General features: G+C 34.2%; 1 protein-coding gene across 1 annotated transcript; it reads right to left on the minus strand.

Moving 5' to 3' along the window:
* Window positions 1-5325: 5325 nt before the first annotated feature.
* On the minus strand, window positions 5326-8648 carry LOC128674427 (secretory phospholipase A2 receptor-like). The gene is made up of 5 exons (XM_053752940.2): window positions 8494-8648; window positions 7797-8087; window positions 7404-7577; window positions 6691-6912; window positions 5326-5592 (listed from the first exon to the last, which is right to left on the minus strand). The coding sequence occupies exons 1-5, from the start codon at window positions 8522-8524 to the stop codon at window positions 5432-5434; spliced, it is 879 nt and encodes a 292-aa protein (XP_053608915.1). The 5' UTR covers window positions 8525-8648; the 3' UTR covers window positions 5326-5431.
* Window positions 8649-16650: the final 8002 nt, after the last annotated feature.

The raw sequence follows: 16650 nt of genomic DNA on the forward strand, positions 1-16650 counted from the left end.
CGCCCACAACATATATAATTTTATATGTAAACACTGTAAGCGTGCCTTATCAATATAATATACATATAATAATAATTGAAGAAAGGCCAAATTTGTACATTGGATATTTTTTTAAATTCTTCATGGAATATACTTAGTTACTGATGTAGATGACGAAAATATAGTTTTATTTGATAGATATATATTCACGTTTGCCTAAATGCGTACACTTTTTCTCAAGATGGTGACTATATGACGGATCATTGACGCTATGAACTTTTGGCGTGAGTCCAACTTACATCATGGCCTGATCTTTCTTTGTGATACACCGGCAGCGTTCTTCTGTACTCTCGCTATTTTATTCCTTCGGCCTAACGCCACATGGGGCTTGGGTCCAAATTAATTGGCACTATTCTGGGGGGTTTTAGCCCGGGCGAGATTACCCATTCTGTGCAAAATTGCCACTCGAATAACCCGAAAAATAAATCATACGGAATAGGAATCAGCGTATAAATAAATAAATATGATATAAACAAATCACACAGATTAAGTTAGCCCCAAAGTAAGTTCGAGACTTGTGTTATGGGATACTAACTCAATGATACTATATTTTATAACATATACCTACATATATAGATAAACATCCAAGACACAAGTCTGAAAAAGTTCATTTTCCGTGTTGACCTGACCGGGGATCGAACCCGGGTAGCAGTCCGGCGTGATGGCCACGGAGGTCGTCAAAGTAAGTATTATGTTTTTTTTTTAATGGTTGACAATGATAAATAATGTGCATTCGGACACATAGTTGTAAATTAATTAAGTACGACCTTTGTTAATTGACGAAAAGGCTGCGGTGAAGTTTGTTGCGCCGCTTCTTCTCCGTCTGCGCTTTGGAAGTCGGCAATAGACGTTATGTAAAGTTTTGACAAGTTGAATACAAAATTTTGAATTTTAAAACAGATTTCTACCTATATCGATTTGGTGTATACGAATTTTATTCACATTTACATGTCTCAAATATTATAATTATTCAACTTGTGCATGATTTATTTGTGTTACATACATCTTAGGTATGTACTATTGATATCAAAAATATTTTCACAATGATCGTGGTTATTTATAACTGAACCAACATATCATTATATTAGGTACATAGTGAATTAAAACAAAGTTAGCTTAGCTATCTGTTTGTCCCTATATGCTTAGATCTTTAAAATTGCGCAACGGATTTCGTCGTGGGATTTTTTTTGTTAGTTAGATAATTCAAGAGGAAGTTTTATAACATGCATATTATTGCACCCGTGCGGAACCGGGGCAGTTCGCTAGTCAATATATAACTGAAACAATTGATTTGAGGGTTGTGAATACAAGTCGTGAATGCAGTTATTCTCATGAAGTTGTAAAATGTCAAACAAATTTAAATGTAAGAGCGTCGAGTGGATTTTTCAGTTTATTAGTAGTAAACTTTGAGAACACGACTGTAAAAACAGTCCACGATGTCCGCCGTCGGTATAGTCCAGAATATTTCATAGTTAAAGGGAAGCTATTTCGGGAATAGTTTATATTAATATAAATTCCTGTTTGACACAGCCGTTAAAGTGAGCTGCGGTACACACGATTAGTCAGATACATAGAATGTAGTGTGGCCCGAAACCGGTATTGGTCTTGCAGTCTTGGTAAGACCAAGACCGCCTAATTTTAGCAAGACCAAGAACAAGACTCGGCGTGCAAGATTTGGTGGGAATGTCAATAACAGATTGGCCACGTTGTTGTTGTCAGAGTCTGTAGTGAGGCGTTTTTCTAGCATCTATTCGTTGTGAACTCTAGTGATGTCTTAAGAAATGTTTAAAAAAAGTTATTTTAAATTGTCCAACGCCACTTAATAAAGTCCAAATAGTGTATTTCGAAACTTCTTTAGGCCAAAAAAATGCGAAAAATACACAACAATGATAAAAATTTTGTACAATTATAGCAAGTTATGATTTTCGTCATCTGAATAATTAATCAGCTCCATTCAGACGTGATAAATATACCATTTGTATTCAAAAGAGGAACACAGCTACCAAACTTTTCCGAGCGTGTACCTTGGGGACTCACAAAAACAACTCCACGCCGAATAAACAAAATTGGGAGGGATTTTCACCATTTTTAGAACAGAAAAATGAAGTTGAAATTAATTCAGTTACGCCTGGGGATCTAGGTGAACAAACTTTGTGCAAATTTAGTTAAGATAAAATATATCTAAAATATCTTTAATATTTACCCGTTTATGCATCATTGGGTCTTTAAATAAACTTTGGATGATATAGATTTAACTACTAACGTACTTTACTAATAAGTACCACACACTAATGGCGCTACTGTCGCTGAAAACAACAAGCGGCCAATTCATTTTTGTTAGTTCCACACATTGCCGCGACTACTTTCATTGCGCGGAGTACTAAAAAAATACTACTTGATTTTATTAGAAAGTATTAGTTTTTCATTGGACACAGTTGCCATGAGAGAATCATAGTCAAAGTTAATAGAATAACGTGTCCACTTAAATCTTTTCCAGCAACGCGGGAGCGCGACAAGAATGCTAGTAAAACGCGATCGCACTAGCATCTGCTGACTGCAGAGTTTTATGTCGACTGCGATTGTTTTTTATGAAAATTATCTCTTCAGTGAAGACTTACATTTATCACACACTAGCGGTCCGTCCCGGCTTCGCTCGGGCAAAAACATATTATAAACCTAACAGGAACCACACTATTTATTGGTGAAAACTTAATGAAAATCCGTGCAGAATTTTTTGAGTTTAGCGCTAACATACAAACAGACGCGACAGAGGACTTTGTTCTGTAATATGTAAGGATAATAATAAGTGATTTTATACAGCTTTGTGCAATCTGAACGAAGTAAGGTAATGGTACCAATGATAAACACATAGGTACAGAGTATTAATTAATACATTTATAACTTTTCATATGCAGAATAGAACATATAATTACTTGAATTATTTAAAAAATATATACTTTTTGATATGCCACCTAAAACATTCAAATGAAACAATTCGGCGGTGGTAGGTTGAAAATGACTGACATTTTACGAATCAATTACTTTGTTTCCAACAATTTTTGTAAAAACAATATCGCCAAGATAAAAAACTGAAAATAATTGTGATATAAAACTTGTAAATAACAATTACAAGTCATCTAACAAGTCCCGGCTCCACGATGAACATTTACGAATGTAATAAATCGAATGTAAATCGCTGTATTTATGTAGAAATTCAATATATATTTTATGACCTCTTGAATCCGAGGAAAATTACAAGCACTTCGCTTCTTCAGGTGTAAGGGTACATGAGTAAATAAATTAATGACAAAAACCAGAGTTATTGTCCAACAAAACTTAACAATTAATTGACAAACATTCAGAAACTTCTACATATTTTTAGTAGATATTACTAGATATTATTACTAGATTTGCGAATATTACCTGTGTATATACTACTAATATTACCTGTGTTTTGACGCTTCGCCCCAAAAGTTATCCAAGTCAAAAAATGTTATCTACAAACTTTGTGTGTGTGATAAAAATCATATTCAATTTATTTTTTCACCATACAATTTGTAGATGCACTTTTTTCACTTACAGATCTTAAAAACTATATATAAATAAGCCTATACATACATACATATGATGATAATTGTACGGAGTGTGGTTTATTTTTACGCTGATCTTAGGCTTCACGGCCTCACAGCTTCGAACGTATCCGGGAACACCAGTGGTGTTTAAGAGTAGTATTACAATTTCTCACGGACAAGTCGTGCAGTTCGTACGTTTTAGTCTTAACTCATGTAACATTGGCTATTTCAATCTGTTTTACGACTATCTGGGGATAAAAGGCAATATCAATGAACTGATGGCATTTCAGTTATAACGTTTTAAAGTATACATAGCAGACATAAACATTTTGCAAACTGTCTCCATTGTTTTATGATGTAAAAACAAATTATTTTATCTTATCAACAGTGATATTAGGTATATAACTTCGGGTATAGCCGATGTATAGATGTTAAAAACATTCGGTGACTAAGCGTTACTTTGCTCTTTGGTTTCAATCTGTAGAAAAGCAGTTTTAGCTTAGAGTTAGCAGAACGGGTATTACTCGAATGATATAGACCGAGTGATGAGCCACACAGTCCTTATCTCTAAATACCATAATGAAGAATAAGGTAAAGCTACCTATGATGGCCCCTTTACACTTACAGAATATTAATATCATAATAATCAAAGGAATGTTACTGACTCATTTCGGGTTACGTAAGGTTTCACTTCACCTTTCACATACAAAGTAATAGTTTAAGTTAATGGGTGTGCGTTCAAAAGATTGACCTTCTAAGTGCTTTCCATTGAGATACCTTTGTGTTCCTTTGCTTCACTACTGACATTTGGTAATGTGATGGTGTAATATTGTAATGTAATTTACTTTTCACATTGACCTATGAATTATCATATTGGTATACAAACTCGTATGGCATGAGTAGGATTGGAACTTGGGACCTTTCGATTCGGCTTCAGTTATTAGTTAGCTTCAGCTATCAGTAAACTACTGATATCGTTAAGCGTTCTGCACCAATGCAAATGGCTCCTATAAGTTTGCTGAGGAATACTTTCTATACATCAGCATTATATAATGATCGTATTACTGGCGCCTTATAAAATTGATTTCTTGCGGAGCTTGCGCTAACCAAGTACTTAAATTTATGTATCTTACGCGTACTTAGCCTAAAAGTCTTGAGGTAAAATTTTATCTTTTTAAGTATAATAATAGTTAAGGGGTAAGATAATTAAGATTACCTACCAGAGTTTACCAAAATGCGTTTCTGATTTTGCAAATAGACTAAAAAATTATAGACATAACATGTACCTGAACATCCTTAAAATATTATTTTGCATGTGTATTGTATATTCATAAACGTTCGACGAGACACAAAATAAGTTTTTTTTTTTTAATATTTGGGATAAAAGTTTTATATTTGGAATAAGAAGTAGTTTATACGAATATTTTAGGTAGATATAATGCTGTTATTCTGTTATTAGATACGGATATAACGTGTAACTTTCACATTGTCTTATGAATTGGTAACAGATTTGTTCAAGAGGGCAATGAAAATGGTGGGAGGGAATAAATTATGTATAATAAAAGAATTAATTGTTACCACTGCTATATAGCATTCGTGCGTCCGCGAAAGTGTTAATATGCCTATGTAGTGTAGGATTAGTAGCGTTAGTAGGTATATATATATATATATATATATATATATATATATATATATAGTGCTAGTTACAAAATCAAAATAAAATTTTTTTTTTGAACTGTGTAAGGTAATTTTAATTTCATATTTCCAATATTTTTTTTTTTTACAAATCTCAAGTTTTTGTAGCTTTGAATTTAAATGAATTAAACGACGTCCATTTCACATATAAATGGTCTAACCTCATTACACAAAACGTTGTTTAGATATAGTGTATCTCCATACTTCCAAATTGTACCGCAAAATGAATTTTCAACTTTGCTATTAGAATTGTAATATTTGTGATAGGCATCTTTGATATTACGACCTGAAACATGACAAAATAATTATATTTTCAGATATAATGTTATTAGATAAACTTAAATATATCTCAAATTCTTTGTTCAACTTAGGATTATATACATCATTGTTATTTACTTAAAACTAGGTCTGTCTATTTCCAAAGCGCAGGTGAAGAAGAAGCGGCGGCGCAATAAACTTCACCGCAGCCATTTCTCCAAAGACATCAATTGACAAATTTTATTTATATTAAAACTAAGTGGATGATATATTAAAATTATCTTTACCCAGACTTTAATAGTATAATTTGCAATATTTGCAAATTAAACACCGGTCAAGTGCAAGTCGGACTAGTGGACTAGAGTTCCGTACAAACTTGTAGTTCGGTTATTATCTATTCCTCTAGGCTTGTGGGATAGGAGAACCAATTACATTAATGCCGCTAGATGGCGCTAGTTGTGATTTAACGCGAAAGTTAAATCAAATCACAATAGTAGCCCCTCAAATATTTATTTTATTCTATTTTTTAGCAATTGTTGCTATAGCGGCAACAGAAATACATCATCTATGGTAATTTTTACTGTTTAAATATCATATGTTAAGAAGATTCAATTGATGACAGACGGTCAACCAGAGGTCTTCATAATATCCCTTTGGAATTTGTATGTACTTTTGTACCTTAAAAATTTAAAGTCTCGTGGAAAATATTGGTTTGTTAAATATAAATGAAAGAAATCATATTCCGTTCACTCTTGAATGAGTCTCTAAATTGGAATCACATCTTAACTGCACATCAGGTCGTGCTGAACGTAATGCATGTGGTGTTGATGATGACCTCATTGACGTGCCTGTCAACGCGAACTTTTTTAAATTCACTTACGCAGATGTGAGCGGGGCTCGCAAACCAAAATTTAGTAGCAGTAAAAGGGAATTCCTGAAATTCCCACGGGAAACGGATTTTTAATCACATACGAAGTTGTGTGCAAAAGCTTGTATAATATATATAGTTAAAGGCCCTGTGGCGAGCACGGAAACTGGCCTAAAACTGTGATATAGGAATACTTCGTTTGTGATTTTTAAGGAGCCACTTTGAATCGAGATCTATTAGAGAAAAATGAGATACTACCTTTTAAGTTATAAAATTCATCACTGGGAGGTATTTTTCTATACCCGACATGATTTACTGAGTCACTATCGATTAGATTCGATAAGAGTAGTGCTTCCATTTGACTTTCGATGTTGGCTAAAAGGCCACCTTCCATCACACAAGTGTTCAGGGCCTCATGCCAGGATTGGCTCATTCTATTTACTTTATAACATTTTTTAGTTTCCTTAACGTAATTGTACCCTGAAATAAATAGAAAAATAAATTGTCTGCGAAAATTATATAGTAGAGTGCCTATGTATTTTTATTAGATTTAAAGAAGTATTTTCAAAACTAAAATTTTGAATGAAAATTATTATTTGAACCAAGATTGTAAGGTGTGTTCTCTCTCTTACCTTCCCGCTAGTTTTCCTCTATAGATATACGTCTCTCACATCTAAAGAGTCCGATCAAATTTTTACCAAGATCTGCCTCTGCTCTGTTATTGTAATAATTGCATTGTTAGCTCGGATCGGATAATAATTCGATGAACATGCTACGTTCATCGAAAAAAATATATATGGATCAATGTCTTTTTATTTTTTTGTGCCACGGCAAAAGATGGAGCCATAACACTTAAAACTTAAATGGAGATCGCAATCACATGTAGATAATGTATAAATAAGGGAGAAAATAAAATTATTATTGAAACACAAGAAAAGAAAGAAGAATGATTTTGCCAACGTCTGTCTCACCTTTGTCAATTGTTGGACACGAAATGTCCTCGACTTTTTTGCAAACGTATGGTTTTGGCAATTCGTCGCTACATAGATCAACGTTGAGTGATCCATTTGCTATATCCATGGCAGTGCATAAGTTACTGCCTTTCAGATTATCCTCGTTAAACAAGGGCGTCGGTGTGGAAACACCTAGAAAAATATTTAACCTGTAATTTCAATTTTGCATAATGCGTTTACGATCAGAAACATACGTGTACATCTAGACGTTGTAGGTAATGTTTGCAAAAATAATACATTTCCATAGTTGCATACATATAAAAAAAATATTATATTTGCAGCTCGTTTGAAAAAGACATATTTTTTACAGACACCGGGACAGTTTAAAAATTTCTTGTATATACATCTCACCATCAATAGTAATGAACTCATCGATTCCCTCATTCCTTATACCCACGAATATATCTGTAACATTTTCGTTGGTAAGGCCTTTTGATTCAATTAGTTTATTTACGATCTTCCATTCTTCTGGTGCCTTGGGATAGAAAAGCTGTGAGCCTTCTTTTTCGCATGCGAAGAATGCAGTGTCCCAGGCTAAACCAGTGATGTCATAATGCAGTTTGTAAAATGCATCAAACTCTGCGATATACGTGTAATCTTTTCTATAAAACGGGACTTGACGACACGCCGATAGGGATATACCTGAAAAATATCGTTTTTAGTCTAAAAAGAATATAATCTGAATTGGCCGTATTCTGATACAAAATTAAGTTAAGATTTCGAATTTGTGAACGTTCCAAATTGCTTGCCGATGAAAGGTCTGATTATCTTTAATGCGATAAAAATGTGTTTCACAAGTGTTGAGCTATCTGGCCAATTACATCAGATTAATCTAGCAGTTATTTTGCTCAGATTACAGTATAATAATTTATCTGGAAGATTTGGAGTACTGTTTCACCACTTTACACACAGTCTGGTATTTTTATTTCTCAAGACTGTGTCTTTAGACCTAAAAAATATTTTTTAATTATTAATTAGACTTATACAAAATTTGTATCCTAAGAAGGAAAAATAACTTTTACACGCAATATAATCGCAATAGACTTACCCAAACAAAGAGCAAATATTTTTATCAACATGACTGCGTCAGTTACGAGTATGAAAATAATTACAAATGATAAAATAATCTAATTGAAACATGTACTATGCTATTTATTACTATATATTAATATACTATAGTATAATGAACTAAGTATTTATTTTAAAAGGTACTAGCGCCCCGCACCCCGCAAACCCCACAAGGGGTAATTATCACAATTCCGGGCTTGCAAATTCAAATTTTTTATTTTAATCATTCATAACATTATTAATGTTTCAAATTTACTTAGGTATACATTATAATCAGCTAGTTGACGCCTGTATCTTCCATGAAAAATATCAGTTTATTGAGCTTTGAAATGGTGAAAGGACATTTTGCGTCAAAAGTTACTTTGGTTTAATGAAAAAAAGAAAGTAAGACAAGAAAAATGTAGTTGTATAAAACATGAATACATACTAATTGGTGTTAAAAGTAAATGATTCACAGACTGACTAGAGTATGTAATACATAGTAGCGTCAATGATAATTATTGCTAGAGATAGGAACCTACGCGAAAGCGTTTCATTTTTAAATGTGAACCATCTGTATAGTACAATATTACTTATTCTATTCTGCATAATTACTCTTTTATCTACATACTATATTAACTTTGTCAGAGACAGAATTACTCAATAAAACTTAAGTCGGGTATTAATCGCAAATAAATGGTGTTACAGTTTAATTTTTAATTACAAGCTTCAAGTTGTGTTATCCACATATATTTTTTTAATACTTACATTTTTAAGAACACTAGAACACTAGCACCACCTACTTAACAAAGCGCCATTGACTTTTTGGCCGAATTCTACGGGAATCGCGTACTTTCGAGATAAAGAAGTATCCTATATGTTAATCCAAGATATCAGCTTCCTCAATACTAAATTTCGTTAAAATTTACCAACTGTTTGAGCGTGACGAAGTAACATTAACACTCACAAACTTTCGCTGTTATTAGTGGGATAGTTTTAACCTTCAATGATTTTATTAGTCCACGTGGTGTGTAGTTTTGTCCTATAATTGGACCGCTCCGCCCGTGAGAATTGTACAAGGCGATTAAGGGGAACATAACCTTGGCAGCTGATAGGCAATCATAGCATTTCCAAGGAGGGTTAACGTTAGGCAAGCTAGCCTGCTATTTAATCACATTCACTTCATCTAAGTACACTGACCCTGAGTTTCACGACGTCACATCCTCAAAGTAAACGGGCAAAGATTATGAGAGATATTTTATTGTTATACTTGGCACTTATTATCCCATGGGGGACGAAAAATTGGAGTATTGCTAAAGCGAGTGTCTCAGAGGACGCAGAATCTTTGTTTGAAACATCAATAGAATTTTGTGGAGTTTTATAATTTTATTTCTATCAATTGTTAATTTATATGCGTCACTAGCGGCCCGTCCAGGTTTCGCTCGAATAAAAACATAATAAATTATACCTCTAAAGCTTCCTCAAGAATCACTCTAACTATTGGTGAAAACCGCATGAAAATCCGTGGAGTAGTAATTGAGTTTATCGCGAACAGACAGACAGACGCGATAGAGGACTTTGTTTTATAAAACTTATAAGGATACACGTTCTTGGTTATTCTAGAATATATGTTTAATCCCCATTCATCATAAGGGCCGTGCTAGGAATGTGAAAACGTTCTGCCACGTTCTTATTATATATACTAGCTTTTGTCCGCAGCTTCGCCCGCATTCATTTCGTGCTAAGTTACGAGCGGACCGAAACTTATTATTGTCAATATCTCGGGTTCTAAGCAACGTATCGTGATGAAACCTATACCGGATTTTAAGCTAGACTATCTGCTATAGAACTATGAAAACCATATTCAATATTAAGAAATGTCAATGCATATCTTTTCCCCGTAACCCATTGTGTTCAATTACAAACTTGACGATGTCACTATAGTTAAAACCAAACTAATTCGTGACTTGGGAGTCCTTTTCGATAATAAGATGGTACTTTCTGATCATATAAATTATGTCAAGAACAAAGCGTTTAAAAACCTGGGTTTTGTTTTGCGCACCTGCAGTTCCTTTGCCCATATAGCTGCTATCAAAACAATTTATTTCGCATATGTTAGGAGCATATTGGAATACGCGAGTCTCCTCAATATAACGTTTATATCAATCAATTAGAACGAATCCAAAAATAAATTATCAATCATCTCAACTATCGTGCCCGTAGACCCCATGAATCATACGAAGATAGTTGCCTTGCGCACGGTTTGCTAACCCTGGCTCAGCGGCGTACTCTCTCTGATATGTGTATTTTGTGCGATATAGCAAACAGCCGCTTAGACTATCCAGATTTGATCTCCAAGATCTGTTTTCGGGCACCTTCGACTCGCACGCGTCATACATCCCTGTTTTTTACACCACTGTGTAAAACAAAGTATGCTCAAAATATGATTACCACGCGAATTTTCCATACGTACAATACTAACATTGACCCCTTTGCAAGCTCCAAGGCTAAATTTAGACACCAAGTAATCGAGGTACTTAAACAACCTTAATTTTAATTTATTTTGTATTATATTATGTTAGTATGCAATAAATCTTCATTGGCATGGGGCATGGCAATATAATATAACAATCATTTTCATAACTGGTATGTAAGTATACTTTCCCATTTAACTTCCTTCTGACTTCTTTTGTTTTTCTAAAATATTATTAAGCACACTCATTCCGCAGGATTCTGCTCGTTACATACTTATTACTGATGTCATTACATAGTCACACTTATTTCTTCACCTGTATCAATCGACTATATTATTGTAATAGTGAGAGAAACCTTTTATTGGCCTTATTATTGAATAAGAATTTGTATTGTATCTATTTGTAAACGCTGTTGGTTTCTTTATTAAATAAATAAATAAACAATTTTTAGAATTGTTCCTATTATGTATGTATCCAATAATATCATGCGGAGAAAAGTAAAAGTAGGAAAAGTAGGAAAGAGATGCATGCGAAGCCGCGTGCAAAAGCTTATATAAATTCTGAGGCTAATATAATTTAAAAATAAAAAATAGTTAAAATTAACATACTGTAGAAATGAGGTCAAGGCAAAAGGTATCATGCCATTAAGATATGGACTGATGTCATTTATCAAAAATAATTGTTGTGTTGTTTGCGCCAATATAATTTCTACTTACTTTGCAAGTGATTCCGCTAAGTGCCTAGTAACATTTTATTGTTAACTACATGCATACCAAATTTCATCGAAATCGATCCAGCGGTTTAGCCGTGAAAGCGGAACAGACAAGCTTTCGCATTTATTATATTAGTATGAATTTTCGGCGACTGATAATTCTGCCTTTTAATGGTACGGTACCAATCAATCATAAGACTAAACAGATATAACTGGAAAATACAATTTATAAAGTTAAACTCTATTATTAAATTAAGACTTGTTGATGTGCATTCGAAACAAAAATATACGCCCAAAATATTTATTGAAAGTTTGTGGGTTTGGATTAACCCAAAGACTGACTGAGACACAGCAAGGCTTTCATTTAGTCAACTTAGGTTTTAAACTTTTACGTGAAAAACTCCTAAACAAAAACGAGGAAGCAATCTGATACGACTAAACTTTTGCTGAGCGCATTATATCAATTAGGGCATCTTATTTATAATCTCTCTCTCTCTCTCTCTCTCTCTCTCTCTCTCTCTCTCTCTCTCTCTCATCTGAGCGTTTTTTCCTCAGCCGTTGAGCACGGTCGTCGGCATCCCTGGTGTATAGGTACTCAAATCGATTAGTCGTAACTTAAAAATAAATGTAATAAAAATATATATTTCATCACACAGATACACTTATACAATCGTATTAGTAAGCATAGAAAAACCACAACCAAAACCACAGAAAACGCATAATATATAATGAAATAAATAATAAAAATGCAGCCATAACTCACACACATATCACAGCAACTGTGAAAAAAGTTTTAAATGTACCTATATCGAAATCTCGTGTCGTGTATACTTGTCTCAAAACCGTTTGGAATATTTTTATGCCAACGCATCGATAGCCGAAACTTCCGATCGAGTTTCGAGAGCGTTTGAAATTTTGACAGAAGTTAGCGATTAGATAAGGACAGAGTTGGATCCGATTGAAAAGTTTCCTTTTGGCGTACCCGTGAAAAGATTAGGCCCAATCTCTGCGTATTTTAATTGAGTCGAGAATCTTGTTATTATAATAAACGAAAATATATTCTAACTTAATACTTTACACTAAGTTGGGTGTTTAGTAACAAGTACTCGTATATGGGAATGTCTAAGTACGGTGTGTTTCTTTCGTTTCCCGATTTCTTCCTGCAGCCGTTGAGTCCAGAGTCCGCTTTCCTACTTTTTCGTCTCCACTTCGCACGATCGTCGGCATCCCTAGTTGACAGACCATTTGCACGTATCAAGCAAGCATATATTGGATTTTCTTATTTAGATTAAATCATTGATTTAGTAATAAAATTAATAATCCTATGATAAAGAGGAGACAAGTTTTAATTATGTTCTGAATCATACCTAAATAAACAGAAAGTTTTGACAGAGTTTTTTTGGAGCGGTGCATTACAAAGTTGCGCTGAAACAAGGAACTTTTCAGTGCATATTTTTTGTTATTTCAGCAAAATCTGCATCAAAATCAGTTGTCAGACACTTAATATTTTACGTTTAAAGTAATGGCGGTAGTTTGATGTATGAATAATAAAATTTGCACAGTAAATATCCATCAATTCACTGACATGGTGCGCTTTGTGCGTTTACGAATGGAAACCGTGATTAGTTGCGACTCAGAAGCGGTAGCGGGTAAGAAATCTATATAGCTCTATAGTTATCTATAACTCGAAAATTGCATATATTTGTATCGTAATTATTTTCAGCCTACATCAACCCACTGCTGGGTATAGGCTCCCTTTTATTGCGATACAACCTACGGTTCTGTGCCAGTCTCATGCCAATGTCATCCCTTGGTATTTATTTCTTGAATCAACGTCGCCGGCACTTCCGTAACACGAATCTAAGGACAACAATAACTTATAAGAATTTTTTTTTGTCTAATCTAATGAGTTAAGTTATAGATACACTTATAACAAATATTGTTTATATTGTCAGCTTTCTGGTCATTAGCAAATGGCATGACATGAATAGCAAAATATCTCAGGAAACGTCTAACGAAACTTGTCATTTTTAATTAATAAAATCTAACTAATCTGGATGCTTCCAAAAAGCCGACTGGTTAGAAGTTGTTTAGAATAGAATAAAGTGGATAATTCCAGTACGCAAGGCTAAGATCCTCTTTAGGGTAGTGTGAGCAATAAAGTAACCAGGTTAAGTATAGATTTGGTTGTTTGTAATATATTTATTGTATATATATATATTAAAAAACACTTGATATACATTACAATCACAATGGTGGACTTATCCCAGCAGGGGATCTCTTCCAGCCAACCGAATATCTGATAGGACAAAAAATTAAAGGGATGCATATCTGTACTATTTGTTTGTATTTATGACATGAATTTATATTATGACATGAATAGCAAAATATCTCAGGAAACGTCTAACGAAACTTGTCATTTTTAATTAATAAAATCTAACTAATCTGGATGCTTCCAAAAAGCCAACTGGTTAGAAGTTGTTTAGAATAGAATAAAGTGGATAATTCCAGTACGCAAGGCTAAGATCCTCTTTAGGGTAGTGTGAGCAATAAAGTAACCAGGTTAAGTATAGATTTGGTTGTTTGTAATATATTTATTGTATATATATATTAAAAAACACTTGATATACATTACAATCACAATGGTGGACTTATCCCAGCAGGGGATCTCTTCCAGCCAACCGAATATCTGATAGGACAAAAAATTAAAGGGATGCATATCTGTACTATTTGTTTGCATTTAGCCGATAATATTGCCTGAGGCTTGTATGAACAAGAATTTTGTAATTTTTACGAACTCTTTACATAACCACTAGAAGAAATATAAGACTTTATTTAGGTACTAGATGTTGCCCGGGGTTTCGCTCCCGTGGGAAGGTTCGGTAGTTTCGGAGATTAAGTCTCGCCTCAAACATACAAAGTCACAAACTAACAAACGCTTACCTCCTTATAATAATAGTCATACCTTACCAAGCATGCTCTCAAAATCGCTTCGTCTCTCACTGTAGGCCACACCCTGTGGCAAGCCTTGAGCCCCCCGCGACATTTGCCGACAATACCGCTTCGCTTGAGGAAATATTTTATCTTTCTTCATAAAGGAAACCAACAATGGACTGATGTATTTTGGAAATAAATGTCAACCCATCAGTCAGCGTTCGTTCAAAGTATTTTCGACCTTATTAGTTAACAAATATTTGTTTAGTCAGGATATATTTTCGTTTAAGTATTTATCTGCTTAAGGCAATAGCTGATTAATGTTTCCCTTCATTTGCCAATAATATTTACTTTGCCTGAGGCTTGTTTAAACAATAATTGTTTTGGGATTTTTACGAATTCTTTACAAATATATAACTAACTAGCCTCGCCCCGGGGCTTCACTGACGAGGGAATTTCGAGATAAAAAGTAACCTATATGTTATTCCAGGTTATATTCTACCCGTGTTAAAAATTTTATAACAATCGGTTTAGTAGATTTTGCGTGAAAGAGTAACAAACATACATACATACATAAATCCTCACAAACTTTCGCATTTATTATATTAGTAGGATAATATTGAATCGCATACATGTAGTAAGGAATAGGTATAGAATAACTTCGACGTTGAAAAAAGTGGAGATCCGTAGTTCCGGGGAAGACTTCTAGCGTGGTCTACATCTTTAAGATCCTAATTTAAATAGTCTTAAACATCACAGTTTATCAGCGAACGGCAGATAGCAATGGTTGTTGAAGAGAAAGATAATAAAACATTCGAACTGGATAAAATTTGACGACTTCTGTAATATTTCTTTTTCTTATTCTATTTAGACCACACCATTGTTTTTAAGTATATTCACCAATAAATAGGAAAACAATATTATTTTTTAACGTCTACATAAAGAACCGATATAAACGCGTCGGTCAAACTGTTTTGTTTATCTATTGTGTTTCGATTCTGCTCCATCGACGGGTATATATAGGTGTCTCATTCTTCTTCATTGTCGTATTCCTCATGGCTGAGGGTTGTGGTTATTATGTGGAATGAAACACAACAACTTTCTTGGCACTATTATATGGAGTGGTTTGCCATTGCCTTCTCCATATCTATCTGGGTAACGTATGATCTCATGGTGAATGAAAAATTACTATCGAGTTGTATGTTAAATAAAAAAATTACCACACGAGTGGTCAACTTCGAGTGGCCTCATAAAAAATAATATCGCCTCGCTATTCCACAGGCTCGTCGTAATTTCATTAAACTGCGCTCTAAAATGCACGTTTCTAAACTACAATGAATGCAAAAATGGCGACGGAAGCGCGGGAAAATCCCAATGTCCACAAATCGGGGTCCGTGTCAATTTGACTAGTTAGGATTTACTGGTATTGGTCACTGCAGTCGCCGATCGTGAAATCACGACGGATAGCCGATACGATCGGTTTTTGCACATGTTTTTTACATTCTACTACATAACAAGAGATTTTAGTTTTTCGATTATAAGAAAGAATGCCGCTAGCCGTCTGAAAGTTTGACATTATGGGCTTAGGAATCGCACGGGCCTCTTTAAAAATCGCCCCATCCTTGAACATACGTACAGTCAACAGCACATCAAGTTACCCTGCATGAACCTCTCTATTGCGCGGTAATAGCGGCGAGTTTGCAATGAATTTCACTCACTTAAAAAGTCGGCAATGCACCAGTAACCCGTATCGGGTTGCCGGTGTTAATGGGCTGCGGTGTTTGCTTACCATCTGGTGCCCTGCATCTCTTTTGTCCACTATACGATAAAAAACGTCGTATGATTATGAGGCAGAATGGTATGGTGCCATATGTGAATCGCTTGTTAGCCCATTGATGAAAGAGATAGAACTAGGAATGAAAAGGCTTAATGGAAAGATATAACTTGAACTTACAACTGATTCAATGAGATTAAAAAAACGACCTGAAAATAACTCAATATGATTTTTTTTTCTCAACTGCCAACTACCGATAATAAC

The sequence above is a fragment of the Plodia interpunctella genome, chromosome 12 (assembly GCF_027563975.2).
Source record: "Plodia interpunctella isolate USDA-ARS_2022_Savannah chromosome 12, ilPloInte3.2, whole genome shotgun sequence".
NCBI lineage: Eukaryota > Metazoa > Arthropoda > Insecta > Lepidoptera > Pyralidae > Plodia > Plodia interpunctella.